At 48.1% G+C, this 21,642-nt stretch overlaps 1 protein-coding gene across 5 annotated transcripts in view; it reads right to left on the bottom strand.

Moving 5' to 3' along the window:
- The window catches only part of SIPA1L2 (signal induced proliferation associated 1 like 2), a 224,439-nt gene that overhangs the window by 16,758 nt on the left and 186,039 nt on the right, over positions 1-21,642 (bottom strand). For all 5 annotated transcript variants that reach the window (XM_043596300.1, XM_043596303.1, XM_043596301.1 and 2 more), the window contains exons 15-18: positions 20,238-20,626; positions 12,922-13,146; positions 9,468-9,621; positions 7,008-7,227 (exon numbers count right to left, since the gene is read on the bottom strand). In XM_043596300.1, the coding sequence (XP_043452235.1) occupies positions 7,008-7,227; positions 9,468-9,621; positions 12,922-13,146; positions 20,238-20,626 (988 nt within the window). The remainder of the gene's footprint in view (positions 1-7,007; positions 7,228-9,467; positions 9,622-12,921; positions 13,147-20,237; positions 20,627-21,642) is intronic.

The following is a 21,642-nucleotide window of genomic DNA, read 5'->3' as shown; positions in this document are numbered from 1 at the left end:
CATCAAGAGTCAGGCACTTGACTGACTGAGCCACCCCGGCAACCCTGAGGACAGATTTTTCAAAGGCTTCAACCGGACTTTCTTGGACATGTCGTTTCTGAACCTGCCCCAAACGTTGCATGCAGCTGCTTGTGAACACATCTGCCTAATGAGACCAATCAAAATAATGACCACCTGGTTGTCTGGGCCTGCAATTAAGTTAAGTAAGGGGCATAATTAACCCAATGCACCTGTAATTTTTGTTCCCACACCCTTTGGGGTAGCTGTGAAATGCTGGCATCTGGACAGAGAGAGAGCACGGTGGGGTTTGACCTTGAAGGGCACTCACGGTCCTTCTGCCCTCTTGACGCCTTCACATGACCTCTCAGCCCACCCCCACCCGGGGCGGGGTGGCCAATCAAACCCCTCTATTTTCAGCACTGCCACGTTTAGCCGCGGGGATATTCCAACGACCCGGGCCCAGCCTCCACCGTGAAGGGAGCCCAGTTGCGGAGTGCTCACAGCTCCCTCCTCTCCTGACCTGGTTCTCGGGAACCCAGGCAGACAGAGGTGGGCAGAGGCTGGGCTGAAGCCCCCTCGCAGACCTCAGGCCTTTTAGGGTTAAGGTTCAACCCCCGAGGCAGAAAGGTAAGGAAGCCCCTGGATTTTCCATCACTTGCCAATCACTTTGTCTCTCAAACACATTGGCTCCTTTGCTAAAGCAGGCTTTCCAAAGCCAAGTGTGGAGGAATTATTTGACTCGGTGGCCATTACTTTTGTCGCTGATTCGCATGGGACCAGAGTTCTTCAGGAATGAGGTTAAGAGTGTGGCAGCGCGGGGAAGGGTGCACCAGGCAGGCTGGAACCTGTGTGCCCCGGGGCGCTCTCCCTCCAACCCCCGCCTCTCCTTCCCTCTTGGAAGAGGAAACACCAGGGACTGGAAAATGATTCAGGTAAGTGAACATTTCGACAGAAAGTACACTCCGATAGTCGTGTTTTACTAACAAATGCCAAGCTGAGGATTTTCTCTGCCTTTATAGAGAAACAATCCTTCCCCTGAGCTTCTGGCCCTGACAGGAGCCACGTGAAGAGAGAGGCAGAATGCAGGCTGGTCGGGGCACTAGGCGAATGTCCCTGTACCCCCCGCGCCGCCCCCAACCACTTGTCCCTCCAGCATTTCTGAGCTCAAAAAGCTACCTTCCCCAGACACCCACGGAGCACTGACCATGGGGGGACCTGACAGTCTTGGGTCAAAGATGCATGCTTTGACTATTCCTGAGTGCCCTAAGATTCCACAATACGTGGCCATCTGTAATTAAGCCAAGGCACAGATCTGAATCCTGGTGGCCAGGAAACCAAAGCTGAGAGGGAGGGAGGGAGGGAGGGAGGGAGGGAGGGGCGGAGGGAGTGAGGGGGCCCAGCAGGACTGGTCCACCTGCTCTGTAGGTGTGCTCGCTGCCCTGGACACAAGTCACGCAGAAGCCGCGTGCCAAGCCCGTGAGGACTCCAGGATCTGGGAATGTCTCGGGGCGTAAGTTTCACAACCAGAGGCAAGCCTCGGGCAGGCTCACTTCCTCCAACTTGTATGGAGATGCAGGGGGCAAAAGGAGGTAAATGGGATTTGTGAGATTTCTTTTTTATTACAAACTAGTATTCCCTCTTCCCCAGGTGTGAATGAAACTTTTGTGTTTATTTGACACCATAGGGCTGGCAAAGACGGTCAGTGGATTAGGAAGGCTTCTTTCCCCCGGGATTTACTTGGAGCCTAGTTAGCCATGTATCTATGACGTGTCATCATTTCTCAGCACGCGGGAAGGTCCCAGGGTCACCGACACTCACCTTAAACGGAGTAAGAGCATCTAAATTCTCCGAGTTCTCAAAATGAAAAGCACCTCAATTTCTTTACAATTGCTTGGAAGATCATATAATTGGAAAAACATAAATTTTATTTATTTATTTTTTTGGTCTGAGATTCCGAATCACCAAAAATCCTTTAGAACGTCCTTGCTGGATGTGAGGTTATCACTACTGCCATCATCTACATGATGCTTACCCAGCATCTCCTATGTTCCAGGCACCAGCAGGTACTATAGGACCAGGAAGACACAGCTTCCGTCCTTGAGGAGCCCGGTCAGCAAGCAGATGAATGCTGCTGGTGCTGGTCCGGTGGGGGTTTGGGGAAGGTGCACACCACGGCGGCTGTGACTGGGTTGTTTCCGGAGTCTTACAGATGCGGAAGAAAAGGCACCCCTTGTCTTTGTTATTTCCAAAGCTCGTGTGACGTCAGGAGCGCACCCTGCCCTTTCAGCCAATTCAAAGGAGAAAGTGGCTCAGGGAGTCTGAAAGATGGCTAACGTCTAGGCATGGACGCCTGGCCCCTGCTCTCCGGCCTGGACACTGATGTCATGACTTCCTGTTTGTTTATCCACAACCGGAAGGCACAATGACCATCTGTATCAGGGGTGCCTTTGTTTGTTGTTATAAATGCTGACGAGTCCTCCTGATGGTCAGACAGCTGAGGTTTGGGCAATTCCTCTCGAAATACCACTGGATGTTTATTACAGGGGAGACTGGGAACCTCTGAGAAAGAGAAAGCAGCACCCTCGTGGATCAGCCAGACCCCCTGCCTCTGATGGCCCACGGGCACGTTCTGCAACGCCAACTGTGGCCAGGGTCATCTTCTGCCTGTAAGCAGCTCTTACCACCTGCACCCCACACACCGGGCCTATGCCTGGGTCTGTAGCATCATGCGGGCATACTGGATTACCGAGAAAATACTCATTTGATTTATTCTAAACTCCCCCCTTCTTTAAGCTTCAAGGGGCATCCTTTGGGAGGTGCTAGGTCAAAACTCCAGGATTTGGAAACATGCATAAGTTAATACTCTCTTCTTATCTTCTGAAACTTAAGAACTCTTGTGAGTCTATGCTCATACGAAGATTTCTCCCATTCCTTGGAGAGTTTTGATCTCCATAAAACAAAAAACAAAAAAGAGGGATTCTCACAAAAGACCCCGAATAGCCAAAGCAGTCTTGAAAAAGAAAAACAAAGATGGGGGCATCGCAATTCCAGACTTCAAGTTATAGTGCAAAGCTGTACCGATCAAAACAGTATGGTACACACACACACACACACACACACACACACACACACACATACACACACCAATGGAACAGAATAGAAAGCCCAGAAATAAACGTACAACTATATGGTCAATAAATCTTTGACAAAGGAGGCAAAAATGTGTAATGGGAAAAAGTCTCTTCGACAAAGGGTGTTGGGAAAACTGGACAGTGACATGCCGAAGGAGGAAACCGTATGACCTTCTTACACCATGCACAAAAATAAACTCAAAATGAATTAAGGGCCTAAACGTGAGACTCGAAACCATAAAAACCCTAGAAGAGAGCACAGGCAGTAATATCTCTGACATCAGCCATAACAACATTTTTCTACACACGTCTCCTGAGACAAGGGAAACAAAAGGAGAAATAAAGAATAGGGACCACACTGGCACAAAAAGCTTCTGCACGGCAAAGGAAACTCAATAAAACAAAAAGACAACCTACCAAATGGAAGATGTTTGCAAATAATATTCCTGATAAAGGATCAGTATCCAAAACCTGCGAAGAACTTACACAACACCAAAAAAAAAAAAAAAAAAAAAGAAAGAAAGAAAAAAAGAAAAGAAAACCCAAATAATCCAATTAAAAACTGGGCACAAGACATGAACAGACATTTCTCCAAAGAAGACATAGAGATGGCCAAAGGATACGTGAAAAGATGCTCAATATCACTGATCATCAGGGAAATGCAAATCAAAACCACAATGAGATATCGTCTCACACCTGTCAGAATGGCTAATATCAAAAAGAAATACCAAATGCTGGCGAGGATGTGGAGAAAAAGGAACCCTCCTGCACTGCCGGTGGGAATGCAAACTGGTGAAGCCACGGTGGGAAACAGTGTGGAGGTGCCTCAAAAAATTAAAAATAAAATCTCCATATGATCCAGTATTTACCTGAAGAATACAAAAAAAATTCGAAGGGATACACGCACTCCGATGTTTACAGCAGCATTATTTACAACAGCCAAGGTACGGAAGCAGCCCTTCACTGAATAAAGCCAGGTACCCAACTGGTCAAGGAGGAAACAGATACTGGGCACATTTATCAATATCACTGGTTATCTGGCCTGTGAATCATGCATCCAAATGGCCATTCCCCATTTTTTTCTATGTGGGCCACAAAAGAAATTTTGTTCTGGAATCCAATAATAATGAAAACAAAGACCCTCAATGCAACGCAGAAGCATTTCAGAAACAGTTTCACTTGCTTCATCAGGCCATATTTTTATGCCTCCAAGTTGAAGACCTAATGATATAGCACATTTCAGGGACTTCACAGGAAATCTACATGAATCGTGACATGAATCACATCCAAAATGTGTTTGTGAGGGACTGGTCTCACAAGGTTGAATCAAGATCTTGATCTCCAGAGAAGAAAGAGTCTGAGACAGGTTCAGATGTGGGACAGGTACTAGCTAAAAATATCCGAACGAGAAGCCTGTGACTATAATAACAATTACCCGTGGAAAAGCTCCAGCAACATTCGCTGTAAAGAGACGAACTTGCTGACCAGTCTCCATTAGTGACAGATTCTCTCTGTGAGGATCCCGTGGTGGGAATGCTCCAGTTTTAAGGCTTACCCGAAGCACGTGCACGCCTTCTGAGCGTCTGCCTACCTCTTTCTACGTGGCTTCTAGAAGCTTGACGGAACGAACCTCCCCTCCAAGCTTTCACATGAAGCTAAGTCTCTGGGACTAAGAGAAAACCACTGGACGACCTCAATTCGTCCTCATTTCTCTCTTCAGACATCCGTTGTTCCGGTTCTGAACTACTCTCAGAGAGTGGGCTCTTCTTACAGAGGTTCTGCCGAGCGACCAGAAACCACAGAAAGTGAAGAATGACAAAAATCTGTGGATTCAAAAGGAACGACCACACAGGTTCAGTGCGGGCGTCAGACACGTTAGCACCAATTACTTCCAGCTCCCTTATCCACATCGTGTCATTTCACTCATGGAACCGACAGAACCTTTCCTGAGTAGTTTCTACAGGAAACTGAAGTCGCGTTGCCAAATCAGGTTTCAACAGAGAAGAGGCAGCGGCAAGGACCACGCTCACTGCTCTCCCCAGAGAAACGACCAGTGAAGACAGGTAAGGCAGTTTTGCACTTGAATCGTGAACAGGTAATGTACCCTGCCTGTTTCCTGCTTGCGCCTTTATACTTTGCAAATACTAAAAAAGGATGCATTTCTTCAGTAGGTGGACAGATAGAGAAGCTGTGGTACGTCCAGACAATGGAATATTATCTAGTGCTGAAGAGAAAGAAACTGTCAAGCCGTGAAAAGACACGGAGTTCTCCTGAAAAAGCTACATACTGTATGATTCTAAGTATATGACATCTTGGAAAAGACAAAACAAGGGAGACAGTGAAAAGGTCAGTGGCTGCCATACTGCTGTGGTGGACACATGTCATTTGACACTGTCCAGACCCACAGCGTGTATGGCATCGAGACTGAATCCTAATGTAAGCCAACGATGGACTCTGGTTCATGACGGTGTGTCAATGCAGGTTCACGGATTGTAGCAAATGTACCCTGGGTGAGAGACGCTGATCGCGAGGGAGGCTGTGCATGTGTGGGGGCAGGGGTATCCGGGAACTCCCTGTGCCTTCTGCTAAATTTTGCTGCGAACCTAGAACTGCTCTTAAAAAAAAAAAATTTTTTTTTCATTAAAAAAAAAGTAAAGTAAAAAAAAAAAATGTATCTTTCACAATGGAAGCAGTGAAGGGTGAATATAAGAATTACATCGACGCACAGGCCACAGATTTCATGACCACACATCAAGCATTAGAAATGAAAGAAAAAACATCTGCGAGAAAACAGTCTTACTGATTTTACGCACGCTTTCAAGAGGACGTTAAATTTACCTATTTACAAAAAAGGAAAAACATTTAGAGAAATATTAGGTTATTAGAATATGTCTGACCTTTCATGGGGTTATCAAGAAGGAGTTTAAAGGTTTCTTCAATTTAGGCAAATTGACTCATTATAGCAGGCAGGATATTATGTTACTTAAAGAAATAGATTAAGGATTTTATGAGACAAGGTTCATTTCCAATTATGTTCAACATTAGAAGAAGCACTATTAGAACTTTTATTTCATTTAGCCTGAGATTTCCACACGTATTATGAAGTTCAAATTGGTTCTAAAGATAATGCTTTTTATGAAATAAAAAAAAAAAAACCGGATAATGAATGTAGTTCTGATTAAATCCTTAATCATCCCGTACACTAGGAATTAAATTCTGAAAAAGGAAACAAAGCCAGAGTAAAAAAAAATTAGCACCCTTAAACGCTGACACCACGCAAAAGTCAAAGATTTTAAGATCTGAAGGAAAATCGTGTAGAAATTACCCAGTCAGTCTGTGACTCCTAAACTGGAGTAAACCGGACACAGAGCGCATGAATGATGAACACAGGGTCATTCCACCACCCACGGGGAAAGTCAGGTTGAAGACCCACGGCTCCCGAGCCCATCTACCACCTTGCCCATCCCCTGGTGTTCAATGTCAGGGACGGAGGGAAACCAAACCTTCCTCCTTGCTTGCTGCCCAATGGAAAGTCTACCTCCCGTGCCACTTCTGCCTTTATAAAATCAGGTCTTAGGTATTTTTTTCTTATACACACACATACATCTTTTATTTATATAGTCATGACTCGATAAAAATGTTGAATATGGGCTTTTCAATATTCTTCAACACTCGTGGCACTACTTAACTTCTAAAAAGTATCCACTCTGATGCTTGTATCATATTGAAAAATTTTTTTTTAAAAAAAAAAAGGAAAGAAAAGCAGACGCACCAAATAATATGTATCTTAAAAAAGAAACCTAACCCCTCCCAAATCTCTACGGGGCACAACCCAAAGGGCCCCCGCGTACGGAAGTTCAGCCCCCGCACACTTACTTCTCAGGCTCCCCAAGCTGGGCGCGGGGTGGGTGCGGGGGGGCAGCGTGCTGTGGTAGGGTGGGGTGGTGCTGAACAGAATGTCGTTGGGCAGGGCTTGGTCAAGAATTGAACTTCGCGAACTGCCAAAGGAAGACCCCCTCCGATTGCTGCAGATGCTCTCATCAGAGAGGGTGCGGTAGAGCGAGCGTCTTGGAGACAGGTTCCCATAGAACGAAAACTAGGGTGGGGGGGGGAGAAGGGGGAAGACAGACACAAAAGAGTTGAAAGCATGGAATTTCTCTGACTAAATCCAGCAATACAAGTACCACCGTGATAGCATCTCTGAGTTCTCCCTAGGCAGGCAGGCATCAACCATTAGCTCAGGAATGCTAAACCAGGCACGTGGGTCATCTAGGCAAACACACCAGGGCTCTGGTGCTGTTACTGGATTTGAATGTTTTCCTCCTTTGACATTCTGTGAACTACTATCATGAATTAGACAAGGGCAGCTTTATTAATTCTGAAATGTTAAATGGAACCTCCATAACCTTATAACACTGCCAGGTCCTGGAAATATGGAAGGTTGCCATTTCGGGCACAGTTATGCAAAAGCACACATAGCGTGGGCTTGATTTTAATTTGAAATGACTACGTTTTAATATCAGGCAATTTCTGTATCAATCCACTGTAATGTGAGGTTCAATCTCATCCAAAAAATAAATAAATAAATAAAACCAATTTTGAACACTGAGGCTCTCCAGGCCACACAAGCAGGTTCAAGAAGCAATGGTTATCAGTCCAGTAAAATCTTGTCTACTTAAAAGTGATCCCCCACAGGAGTCTATTATAATTGTTGAAAATGGAGTAATAGTAATAATCGATCATTACCAGATTTAAGGGAACCACTGAAATTATTGTGTTAACTCGCAGACAGGGTAGGGAGAATTCTTACTCAAGAAGCAGTAGTCAAACTACTCAAAAAAATTAAATCAGATCTGACTTTGCAACTTCGTCTTCTGCATACCGAACCACATTCCTTTTATATAAACAATAGTAAAAGCCAGAATGTTTGCATCAAACAAACACAGAAATGGCTATTTACATTTGTGAGTGCAGCGAGAAAGCTAAACATATTTCTATTGTATGCGTTCCTTCCATTCTGTCTGCTCTGTCCAACTGGAATGTGTGTTGACTACAAAGTTAAATTTACACCATGAAAGGAAGGTGATTCGTCTTAGAAGGGGGGGGGGACCCCACGTCAAGGAGAGAAGTTCATTTCTATGAAAAGAACAGCTATCTGCCCCTTTTTACAAGTCTGCACCCAAGCTTATACAGTACCGTATATGTGATTTGATACAAGTTTAGAAAAAAAAAAAAAAAAGAGGCTCATTATGATCGAGTTCTTCTGGGATTCCCTCTTCACACACACCAGCAGGTTCTTCAGAACATGATTACAGGCGCATTAGATTAAAGCAGCTTTCAGGTAGTATCTAATTAGAGTGTTATTCTAAGAACACAATTAGGTTAATTGCAGTATTGTTTTATTATAGAGAAGACAGGAGCACACAGACTTGGTGTTTACCCTGATCCCAGTCAACATGGCAATGCCTCATATGTATATATATATGTATGTTTTTCTTTTCATTTGGACGAGAGCGAGCACTGGATGAGAAGGGAGAAGATCTGACTTCCATTCCTGACTCTGACACCCTACATTTATATGAACTTCTCACTTCACCATGTAGGGACCCAGGAACTTGCAAAAAGAGGAGACTGAGCTAAATGACCGGCAGGTTCTTTCGAATCCTTTCTGTTACGTAACCAAGTGGTTTAAGAGACTGTAATAACAGCGAAGCTACAACTTGTTAACAAGAAGTGATCTAACGTTAGCGGGGGTCTACTACGTGACGAATGAAGGTGTGCCACCGAATGTGAGGTTGGCTTAGAAGACTGACACTTGGCCTTCCCTTGGGACTGACGGCGTGCTGCATGCTCCGTCATATTTACAGTGCCCGGCTTGGAGCAGAGGACAGATTTCTGTAACAAGTCAGGTAGTATGGATTTCATAGCTACTGCCTCTGATCACCCAGAATATATTGGTGCTAAGAGGCTGTGCCTGTGTTATTTCTTCTCTCTGGTACACGTTTCATGGTCTCCTTTTTTCAGAGGACGACCCTGGGCCGGGAGGTCAAGTCACTTGCACAGAGTCACACGGCTGCTTGTCACCGGAGCTGGGATTTTCGGCCAGGCCTGCCTGCCCCTTGTCCTCTCCATCCATGCTAGAAAGTTGCCCTTCCTCACCTCCCCCGGGCTTGCCCTGCTGATAGAAAAACCCCCTGAAAACGGTCAGCCATGCACAGAGTACCAGGTAGAGTCATGACAGAGAACGCACGAGGCGGGGCTCTGGAAACTTCCGAGCCTCTTTAGACTTTTCTTCGGTATTTCTGGTAACTGCAAAGCCTCATGAAAGTCGCTAACCTTTCTTCTCCCCTCCTCCACTAACGGACTGTCAGGAAGCATCAGTTTCAGAAAATCTTCTTTGGACAGAACATGTTGAGTTTCTGCAACAGCATCCCCCACCACGGTCTGGTGCTGGGTTGCCGTGGACAAGATCTCCATCTCACCATACAGCCTGTTGCACAGAAACAAAGCAGAGGGGAAGTTAAGAGGAGGGAGGGGTCAGCCCATTTGTAAAACGCGTGGAGCCCGAAGGATTAAAATCCGCCATTTCCACCACCACCTACTCATACGCGCGATTCTTAATTATGGAGTCAGGTCACTGCCGCGTTTGCTCCAGACCCCCGTGTCATTTTACACGTGTGAAATGAGCTCAACTCTAAAGGTAGATTTCTGAATAATTCAGAGTCAAGTCAGATCCCTGAAGCCCTGGATGGGGGAAAAAAAATATAGCCTTTTTTTTTTTTTTTAAGGCCGTGCTTTTTCTTTTCCCCATCTGTCAGAAAACACATTTTCAATAATTCATCAGAGATTATCATATGTCCTTTGCAGGAACACCTCCTTGCGTTTCTCCGAAGACTCGAGAGAACCCTCCTCTCGCAGGTAGACGACCGCACTGCCCCAACTCACCCGGACGACACAGAGAGAGGCACCCGAGGGAGCCTGAAATTTAAGAGTAATCGATTCAGGCGTGTGCCAAGCACGTTTTATTATTGGCAATTCCGCAAAGCCGTTTGGATAAATAAAGCAGCTGTCTCCCTTAATTATCAGGATATAAAAATGTATTTACGAACAACAAAAGACTGTCTAGCGGAATTACTGTTTTCAGCTCTTTTCCAGGGAGAAAACCAGGGACTCGATTTTTAAAAGTTTACTCTGGAAATTCAATCGGAGGAAGCTAACATTCCGGAGGACACAGTGAATCATCAGTGGCTGTACTGTCAGCAGTGAACGGTCCTTGCCACATGACCTGAAATGCAACGTTCTAGGAATCCATGGCCCAGGGCCACAGGGCGACAGACCTGTATGTTATTGTCATGTGTCACTGAGATGACTCTATTTGAGAGGCAAGGCCATCTTGTCACAGTCCGACAGCTCACTGGGAAATTACCAGAGTAAGGAACTCACACGGACGTGCTCAAAAATAACAGTGATTATCTGGAAGTCTCTCTGGCTTTTGCTTTGTTGCTGAGGTAGGTCAGGTTGGGTCAAGGAGGGTTCCACAATGTGATGTTAAAGAGATGACTGGAAACTTCAGAGTTTTATCTTTTGTGTACAACGGGACACTGACATTCTCTAATCCTTTGTGGCACAAACGCATCGGACTTGGCCCATCCGTTTCAAAGCATCTTTCGGCGATAAGGTGGGACGCTGTTTCTGCTGTCTGCAGGTGTTCTAGATTCATCGCTTCCACATTACAGTGTGTTCCCTTGTTTTAGGAGCACTCGACTCAGCTGGACAAGTCCTGGGGTGCCTGTGCCCCCCCACAGGACGGGCACGGCACAGCACGCAGAGATCCGGCCTGAGGCCCGGGTTCAAATCCCAGCACTAGCCTCGTGTGATGCAGGGAAGTAAAGCTTTGTCGCCCACATGCCCAGACCTCCTCCTCACGATGCTCCTGACTCTGCCCTTCTTTTACTGAGAGTCTGTGCCTTCAAACCTGTGTGTTCAAATGCACAAACTCTGGGGGGGGGCTCGGGAGAGCAAAATGTCCAAATGGGCACCTGTCATCCCTCCCTGACTCTTGCAGAGAGCCCTCAAACAGTGCTTTCGCACAGAACTCAGAAGGCTCCGGATGAATTTGTGTGAGGCGCTCAGGAGACGTATTATTAGGCAGAAGTACCAACATTATCGTTAGAAATCTGCATTTATGGGGGCGCCTGGCTGGCTCAGTCCATAAAGCAGGTGACTCTTGATCTTAGGGTCGTGAGTTCAAACCCCACGCCGGGTACGGAGCCTACTTAAAAAAAAAAAGAAAAAGGAAAGAGAAATCTGCATTTGTGGTCCCAAAGTGTGGCTATCACTATTGAATTCCTTTCTAAATACCTCATTTGCAATTATTGACATGATGGGTTTTTGTGTGTGTGTGTGTTTTTTTTAACAAAAACACTCCATGTTCAATTTCAGCCCTAAAATGATTTTTAGTTTAGAGAGCAATAGCAGGCTCTCCATATTTAAAAAGCGGGATCATTTTTTCCGGTAAAAAAAGTGGTGCCAGTTCATCAACCAAGCTGAAGACGTAAAAGAGCTCTGTGAAGATCAGGGCAGCCCCCCCGTGCGCCCTCCACACGTGACGATGCTGCAGACACAATGGCCTCACAGTTTAGTGCATGGGAGTTTCTTTTTTCTTAAGGCTGTCCTTTTATTTTTAAAAAATGCTTATTGATTTTGAGAGAGAGAGAGAGAGAGAGGGCATTCGAGTGAGATGAGTCGGGGAGGGGCAGAAAGCGAGGGAGAGAGACTCCCAAGCAGGCTCCATGCAGTCAACCTAGAGCCTGATATGGGGCTTGATCTCCCAAACTGCGAGATCATGACCCGAGCTGAAATCCAGAGTCGGATGCTCAACTGACTAAGCCGCCCAGGCTCCCCATGGCTGTCCTTTTAAAAATAAGGAAACGGGCGTGCCTGGGCGGCTCAGTTGGTTCAGCGTCCGACTTCGGCTCAGGTCGTGATCTTGCAGGTGTGGGTTCGAGCCCCGCGTCGGGCTCTGAGCGGACAGCTCGGAGCCAGGAGCCTGCTTCGGATTCTGTGTCTCCCTCTCTGTCTGCCCCTCTCCCGCTCATGCTCTGTCTCTCTTTCTCTCTCTCAAAAATAAATAAAAACACATTCAAAAAAATTTTTAAAAATAAAATAAAAAATAAGCAAACAACGAAAATAGCTCTGACCATCCTTGTTTTGCGTTCTTGACATGCGATTTCTTTAACTTGTCTCTTCAGAGAGACAGCAGAGCTGCCACAGGTGTTATAAAACGGATTATCGGCATCTTTTTTCTCTTTTTCAAGAGGCACCTCACGTCCCTCCCTACCTGACCCCACAAAACCAAACAACTGGAAGGGAAATCAAAGTCATGTTAAAATTGGGTAGAATACTTTCTCTTTGATGGTGTCACACAACCAGTTTAAGAAACACTCAGGGACACTGGGGGGGATCCAAATCGCCCTTGAACTTGTTTATTTACAGACTCTATCCTCACACCATCAACAGCCCATGACCGTGACTTTTCTATTGCAGGCAGTTTTCTGGACAGAAGAATACAGAACAGGGATTTCTTTCACTTTTTAAACATGAAACTCAAGGAAAGAGAAGACTTTGAAAGAGAAACATAAATGCCAACATTTAAGAAGATGTACAAGGATGTTTCTAGGTCATTCCTTCTTAGAAAATATATTTCTGTCGAGGGGAAAAATGCATCCGCTTAGTCCGTCCCCAAAAGGTGTGTTAAGGCTGGGTAGAGAAGAGCCACTGGCCACCTTACCCCTGACACTCGGTCACTTCGGGTTCCTCAGGCGGCGGGCTGCCCTCCGATTTCTTCCAGCCGATGACGTACTTGCTCACTGCCCCTTGCCTGTGGTAGGGCTTGGACGCGGACCCGGGGACCTGTTGGGCGCTGCTGTGGGACACGATGTAGACTTTGGACGTATCCAGAGACCCGCTATTTTTGGAACAGTGAGCAGAAGGGCTTCCTGAATGGTGTGAACCGCTGAGGAGAAGAGCAGACAAATGCTGTGATACAACCAGATTTCATCAGTGCCAGCACGCTGCCGGACTCAGGCCCCCCCACCCGCCCCTCGCCTCGCTGTGCTTCCCCCCCGGCAGCAAAATCGAGCCAAGCAGGCAGACGGGGCGGTCCTTCCACCGTGGGCCTGGGTGGGAGTGCCTGACTTTCCCAGCGCCGACGATGCTCACGTGCACACGGTACGCCTGTGGCTGGAAGGATGTTAAAAACAATCAGGGGAAAATCAGATATAAACATAAGCAACATACTTAAAACCGATGCGCCGAAAGAGAGGAAACCCAAAAGAACGTGCTCCACGTCAAGTGCTGCCGGGAAGGTGCCGACGCAAACCACGACAAGTACGCGGCACGCGCCCCACGCTGGCAGGAACGGGAGCGGCTGGTAAGGAGTGCCCGCCCGCCGCCCGCAGGCGTGAGAAGTGAGGCAGACGGTTTGGAAACCAGTCTGGGCACGACCCGTAAAGGTGTGCACCTGTGTGGCGCACGACCCAGCCATTCCGCTCCTGAGCGTGCGCCCTGGATAAACCCCTGCACGTGTGCAACAGGTACATGGCGATAGGCGGACTGATCGTAACAGGTCCCCGATCCCCCCCACCTGGATCATCAGTGGCAAAACGGACAGCCAGTCGATGAACAAGAATGAATAAAGGGAAGACTCTGAACAAATGAACCGAGGTTGCCAACACCTTGGGTGAACCTCGCAGACGTCACGTAGAAAAAGCAGCAAGCCGCAAAGAATATGTCGCACGGTTCCATGTTTTTTTTTTTTAATTTTTTTAACGTTTATTTATTTTTGGTACAGAGAGAGACAGAACATGAACGGGGAAGGGCCAGAGAGAGAGGGAGACACAGAATCGGAAGCAGGCTCCAGGCTCTGAGCCGTGAGCCCAGAGCCCGACGTGGGGCTCGAACTCACGGACCGCGAGATCGTGACCTGAGCCGAAGTCGGACGCCTAACCGACTGAGCCACCCAGACGCCCCGGTTCCATGTTTAAATAAAGTTTACAAACAGGCAAAACGGGACAAGGTTGCTCAGGAACGCAGGTATTCAGTTCGGAAAACAGTGAGGAGAGGCGAGGGGAGGGGGACGAGGAAAGCCGGCTAGAGGCTCCCTCCAGGGAGAAAAGAAGGGCATGGGAGTGGGTTCTGACACCGCAAGGCCAACTCCGCATCTGGTGGTCGTATGCGCGTTTGCTGCGCGATCACGTGACCCAACAACAAACTAGTACTGAAATGATGGAATCCCTAAATCGCAACAAAAATTGTTTGAGGTCAGCAGTTGAGCTACTAAGGCCAGAGGGACTCCCCGCTGACAGTATAACCGGCCCACAGAAATAGAAAAGCCTACAGATCTTTTTTAATTCAGGAAGAACTGACAACAGAAAGTTTCGTGACAAATGACAAACTGCAGTGATAGTGCCAGAATTCAGAAAGCAAGGAGGGCTTCACTTTCAGGAAAGTTGACACGCCAGGGCCCTCTGAGGACCCCGGGGCCGGACTGGCTGTGTCTTCATGCTAACTCCCCGGTGAGACCCGGGGAGGCTTTCTGAACCTCAGTTTTCTCATCTGTGAAAGGGGCTGTAACAGGGCCTCCCCTCAAAGGACTGCTCCGAAGACTATCTTAATATTAGCGAAGCACTTACAACAATACATGCCACAGAGCAGGCATTACAGGAAGGTCAATTTTTGTTAGTGATGCACGCAAACGAGTTGTCCATAAGTAGGAGTACTTGCTATTCAAAGAGTTTACCGTAGGGCTCCCTGGGTGGCAGGCTTTCTGGTAGGATGAAATATTAACCTTATTCCGAAACCCGATGAGCGCTACCTTTCGGAAAACCCTGTGTATAGAGTTAAGTATCCTACAAGGTAGGAAGTAAAGGAAAAAAATCAAAATGAGGAATGGTTATTAAAATGGGCTTTTTATAAACGTTCAAAAGGAAAGAGGGTAACAAAATAAACCAACTCACTTTGGACGGTTTACGTGTTGGAGGCACTGTGGTATATGAAAAATTAAAAAACAAACAAAACAGGGGCGCCCGGGTGGCTCAGTCACTTAAGCATCTGACTTCGGCTCAGGTCATGATCTCGTGGGTCACGAGTTTGAGCCCCGCGTCAGGCTCTGTGCCGACAGCTCAGAGCTCAGAGCCTGCTTCGGATTCTGTGTCCCCCTCTCTCTGTCTGCCCCACCCCCCCACCCACGCTTGCACTCTCTCTCTCTCAAAAATAAACAAACATTAAAAAAAACCAAATAAAACACCTCATTTGCTACTATGAAGTAACTCAGCTACGGGTGGTGGGTCTGGTGTTCCTGAGTGTGGCTCAAAACTCCTTTCATCTGGGCTTTAAATCGTGGACTCTGGGTGAAGATGTGTCACTGCCTTCCCATGCCCCGAGCTACCCAAGGAAGAAGCAAGGAGCACTGAGAAAGGGAGCTTTGAACTCTTTCCATTTACCGGGTATACACCCGGGGATACACTCCCAACATATGGGGTCTGTAGATGGAGGCCTGGAGATTTCCACCTAAGCTGCGAATTTTGAGAAACTTCAGATCGACGGATAAGGTATACAAATAGTAGAAACACATCCCTGTATCCTTCACCTACATTCACTGTTACTATCTTGCTACATATATCCCTCTCTGAACCATTTGAGAATTGGTGGCAAACTCTCTATCATACTCCTATATTTTAGAAAATTTTGTTAATGTTTATTTTTGAAGGAGAGAGAGACAGAGTGTAAGTGGAGGAGGGGCAGAGAGAGAGAGAGAGAGAGAGAGAGAGAGAGAGAGAGACAGAATCCGAAGCAGGCTCCAGGCTCTGAGCTGTCAGCATAGAGACCAATGCGGGGCTCGAACTCACGACCCGTGAGATCATGACCTGAGCCGAAGTCAGACGCTTAACTGACTGAGCCACCCAGGCACCCCACCAATATAAAATATTTAAACACTAAACTCTAAGAGCAAATTCACCAAATCGATTTGATGAGCAACATGGCAAAAATCTATGCTTAGCAGCAGTGACATCATTATCAAAGTTTTCTCTGAAATGGGTAAATATTCTAGAATGTTGGCAGTAAGCTTTTCATGAATCCTTGCCTTCTAGACTAAAGTTCTTATTTTAGAGTTTCACCCGCCAGATTCCCATCACTGCTACTAAGAGAAGGGTATGAATAATGATATACAAGGGATGCTATGAGCCATTCTGCAGGAGAATCCAGAACATGAAATTATTATTATTTTTTTGCAGTTGACTTATTTCACTTTGCAGAACCTTGGTTAGGCTGATACAAATCCTGCTTTGTGTTCTGAGCTCTGACCTAAGCGCCTTCCCCTGGCAGAAAAAAACGGGTTTGCTGAACTAAAGGTCTGAGCGGCAGAGAAAGCAGGCTGCAAACCCCTGGGGTCCCATCTTGGATGACCTCTGCACACCCCTCCCCCCGCCTGTTTTTGCCCTGCGCCACGGAAGCTTGTCTTAAAGAGTTTGAAGTCCTCTGTCTCCCTCTGCACAGTCCTGCAATCCTACCACACACACACAACTCTGTGCTTCTTTCCTCCCGGACGTCTGCTGGGAAGTTAAGTGTGTGAGCGCTGGGGGGGGGGGGGGGGGAGGGGGGAGGGTGTAGCGGTCGTGCAAAAAAGCAGAACTAGAGTATTAAGTGTGTGCCACCCACTGATCGGGCCTCCTGAAACTGGGAACTGGGAGCAGCTGATCCCAGGTGCACCCTACTTCTCTAGCAGAAATCCCCAGTGGGTTTATGAACTCAATCGGTAAGGGGTTACCCAGCCCTCCTCGTCTCCCACGTATTCCAAGGCCTACCCTGTGAGCGGGTGCTGTGGATACCAAGTGAACGAGGCAGGCCAAGTGCCTTCTGGCCTCCAAACAGGACGCTCCAGTGAGGGGAGGCAGAGCTAAGTTCTTATGCGGGGGGATGCATAATAGGCCCAAACCATTTCAGCTCCGGGTGAGGGCTACAAAGAAAGTAAAACACGGGATGGGGTACAGAGGGCATGGGGGCCGGGCTGTGATCTTCGCCAGGTGCTCAGCCCTGGTGTCAGCCCCTGCCCAGGTTTATTCTGCTCTTTCTCCTACGTGGGCTGCTCCCAGTCGTAGCCCAGACCGCCGGGCACTGGGCCTCAGCTCCCAGCCCAAAGAGAACCAGAGGAGAAAGTAGGGGGCTGGTGATTTCATCACCACAGACACACAGGCCCTTTCGGGCTTGCAGAATCGGACAGAGGCCTTACTGAGCAAAATTCCTTTTCCTTCCACCCTCAGAGACTTTAAATCTCCTTTTAAATATTTCAAATGTGAAATATCAGGGCGCCTGGGTGACTCCCGTCAATTAAGCGCCCCACTGGCTCAGGTCAGGACCTCACAGTTCTGAGTTCGAGCCCCGCGTCGGGCTCTGTGCTGACGGCTCAGAGCCTGCAGCCTGCTTTGGATTCTGTGTCCCCCTCTCTCTCGCTCTCTCAAAAATAAATAAACATTAAAATAAATAAGGAAGTGTAAAATATTGATATATTTAATACAGAATTCAAAAACAAAATATATATTTCACATATACATAAAATAATATTTAAAATTTTTAAATATTTTGAATATTTTAAAAATGTCAAAATATTTTAAATCTGATTTTCTCTAGTTCTTCTGCACAGGTCAGAGGACAGACAGGAGGAAGTATTCAAAAGATTCAATTTGCTGACTTAATTTCCTACTGAGCAAAAGCCTACAGTGTAAGTTGAAACGTGGCCTCAGAGTCACCGTCAGCGAACGACCTCGAGAAAAAACCCAGCCAGGTGGGAACGGCTCCTAGTCCCTCAACATATATCATTTCCACAACAGCTGTGGACGCACTCAGTTTAAAGAGGTAGAAAAAAAGGCAAATCCATCAGAAATTCAATCTTGCACTCTCATACACTTTCTAATCGCCTAACCCACTAAATTAACGAATGGTTCAGGTATTCAACAAAATCTCCTTCGAATCCTCTAAATATCCCTACCTCTATTTACAAATGAAGGTGCTCTGAGAAGCAGGTTCCACAGAAATTTTCCTTAATAGTACGACACAGTTCCATCTGCGATGCCAATTACATTTGTCTAACAAGGTATCGCCAAGTCAGCCGTGTCACAAGTCTCGTCAACTCTGAACGAGACATTAGAAGCGGGTGGAATCCCGAGATGATTTCTGTAAGTATGGCCGATTTTCAACTGTCCCTGAAATTAGGATAGGAATAATGCAGGTAACCGAAGTCACTGCGAATGCTCCTATATTTTTTATTTATTCCTAAACATATTTTAAGTCAAGTTAGTAAAGAGAACTGGTAAACAGTGGTAGGAATGTCTATCTTGAAAACCATCTCCGCATCCTATGCTCCATCTGCCTCCGTAGAAGACGACGGAGTATGGGGCAGATGGACAGTTAGGACTCCCCTGCCTGGCATCCACTCCCCCCCGCTTCTACTGGTGTAACAATACCCCGATTTCTTCCGGGGAAGCAGCTGTCTTCACCACCCCTCAGCCGCCTCCTGCCTCAGACATGGTGCCCCCTACCATGGTGGTGAAAGCCAAGGGAGTGTGAGGAGATATTTGGGGGTGGGGGTGGGGGTGGGGAAGAGTTTCTGCTGAAACTAGACAAGAACCACACTTTCTTCCTGTGGACAAAAGAGCGTGAGCTCGGGGGGGGCCTACAGGCGACACGGCCAAATTCAGCCAAGAGGATCCCCCCACCGTGATTTCGGGGCCTATCACGTCAAGCCTAATGATGGGAGCAGTCCAGTCTTGGGTGGTTATCAAGTGAGCTGCAGCAGCACCTTGACGGTTCTGGACTTTTTCTGTTACATGAGCCACAATACTGCCTTTGTTGTGTGAACTGATTAGTGGGGGGAGGGGGGGGTCTTCTTTGACTTGTAACATAAACGCCCTCGAGTGACACACGCGGTAAGTAAGACACCGAGGAAGGTGTTAGCCACAGGACAATAAACGCCGGACCGCAGCAGTGAGTATGTGCGCACACGCGCAAGTTTGACGTAAAGAATTTTCCACAACTTCCGGGGGAGACAGCCGAGATGCTCTGCACGCTGGCACTGAGAACGTGACCATGGCTACTCCTGTTTGTGCCCACTGACTGCGTGTGGGTCTGTCCAACGTGGCTCCCAGCCTTGACTCCGTGAGGTCCCCATCCCCTGGCGGTGGCTGTGTGACAAAGGGAGAAGGTCTGGCGGGAGACTGGGGGGAGGGGGAGGGCAGCAGTGGCCTTGAGAAAGACTCTGGGGGAAAGTCCCACAGTAGCTGGGAGCCGGGTTAGGAAGCCTCGCAGGCAAGAGGGAGATCAGGGTAGCCAGTGTGGTTGAAGTCTGTCCACAGCCACCTCTGAACAAATGGATTTCTCCATCTAGTCTCTGAAGGCAGAAATCACAGACTAGATGGGTTTTTGAAATGTTGTACAGACATACGTCTCACACACACACACACACACACGCGCGCACACACACACACACGAGTTTAAAACCACCCGTAACCGTGTGTTAAACATCTACACCTCAGAATAGCATCCTGTTAAATGCAGCTAGTCTTTGTTTTAAAAAACCGAACCAATCATCTGAACGAACTTTCGGACCTCGGGTCCCCCCTTTCGGTAAAGGGGACTCCGGGACACAGCTCAGCGGGCACGGCCTCCATCTAAGGGAGCTGCGCACAGCCCCCCGAATTACCGTGCGCTGCAGCCTGAGGGCCGCCTCGCTTGCCACCGCTTCTCCTAAAAACGTAGGAACAAGCCGAACTGGGAGAGAGGTCAGTGCCCACGGGAGCGAGCAACCGCGCTGTGCAGCTTTTTCTCTCCGATTTAAAGAGAAGGGTAGCGACACCCCACGCGAGTGACTTCCCGGGGTGCGCATTTCACGGTGGGACCTGAGACATGAGCCCTTCCTCTGAAGTCACCGGGCACGCAGGGGGCCGGCCCACCGGGCCGGCACATGCCTTTCCCATCCCGGGGCCCCTCCCCGCCCCCAGCAGGACCGGGTGGGCCCCCGCCGGTGCCGGCCAGTGGTGCAGGGGTACTGACCTGGAGTGAGACGAGATCTCGCTGAGGTCGCCCACGCTGCCGTCAGCCGCGCTGCCGGCCGAGATGGGCGGCGCGTAGCCGTGCACCGCGTACATCTTTGCCGCCTCGCCGTCAGGCCCCGGGAGGTCGGCCGGGTCGCCCCACTGTTCGGCGCGGCTGTGGATCACGGCCCTGCCGCCCGCCAGGTGCATGGGGCCCAGGACCGCGGCGGGCATGCAGGGGGCCGTGTCGATGCCACTGTCCGTGGAGGCCCCTTTGATGTAGGTGAGCCCCAGCAGCTCCGGGTCCATCAGGTCCCCGGACCCAAAGTGCTTGTCGTCGCTGTTGCTGGACGTGTTGCTGGACAGCGTGTTGCTGCTGGAGTGACTGGAGCAACTTTTGTCTCCAATCTGGAGAAGAGAGAGAAACCGAGGGGCGTCAAACAGACCCCAGACTCTGCTTCCTTGTGAAACTTCTCGCCCAGACTCACAGAGCTACAGGCCAGAGGATCCCCCCCGAACCCTTTTGATGCGCCCCGCAACGTGAGACGATGAATGACAGAACTCACTTTTATGGGTTTTTGTTTTTGTGTTTTTAGAATTCACTTTTATTTATTTATTTATTTATTTATTATTATTATTTTTTAATCTTTATTATTTATTTCTGAGAGAGAGAGAGAGAGAGAGAGAGAGAGAGTCTGAGCAGGGGAGGAGCAGAGAGAAAGGGAGACACAGAATCGGAAGCAGGCTCCAGGCTGGTAGCACCGAGCCCGATGTGGAGCTTGAACCCACGAACCGTGAGATCGTGACCCGAGCCGAAGTCGGGTGCTTAACCGACTGAACCACCCAGGCACCCCTAGAATTCACTTTTTAAAACTCTCCTGGTTTTATGCACAAGTCCCAGACTCCTAATCCGGCTCATTACTCATCTTAAGTTACATGGGAATCTCCTCAAGCCTTTGTTCGATTCTTCGTGCGTGAAGCATGAAAGGGTTGCCGCGGTGTCACCAACCGGAAAATAATCAACAAACGTTACACAAACCGGGGAGGCGCATGGAAAATTAGCACAGAGAGGGGAGCAGTCTTTCATCAAGAAAGCTCTCCTGTGACAAACTGCAGTGCCAGCCCTGGGTTCGGGCACAAGACCCGGGTTTGAATCACAGCGGTGGGATGGTGTCCGGTCACTTAGCCCCTCCCTGTGCTCACAATACTGAGCTCCGATGATTAATGCGCGGGCCCAGTGAGATAATGCACGGCCGCACGCTGCCACCGCGAAGCGCAATCTAATACAAGTGACTTCTCTGAGAGAGCCGGAGTCACCGTATGCCCCCGGTGCTAATGAGAAGGGGCTCTTCTCTGCAGTCTCTGGAAGACACAAAGCAAAGGGAGCATCTGACTCGGGGAATCATACTGACTGGCTTCTCTTC

Source organism: Prionailurus bengalensis, chromosome D2, assembly GCF_016509475.1.
Source record: "Prionailurus bengalensis isolate Pbe53 chromosome D2, Fcat_Pben_1.1_paternal_pri, whole genome shotgun sequence".
Classification (NCBI taxonomy): Eukaryota; Metazoa; Chordata; class Mammalia; order Carnivora; family Felidae; genus Prionailurus; species Prionailurus bengalensis.
The sequence above is the reverse complement of the archived record's forward strand: the minus strand, read 5'-3'. Positions and strand labels throughout refer to the sequence as shown.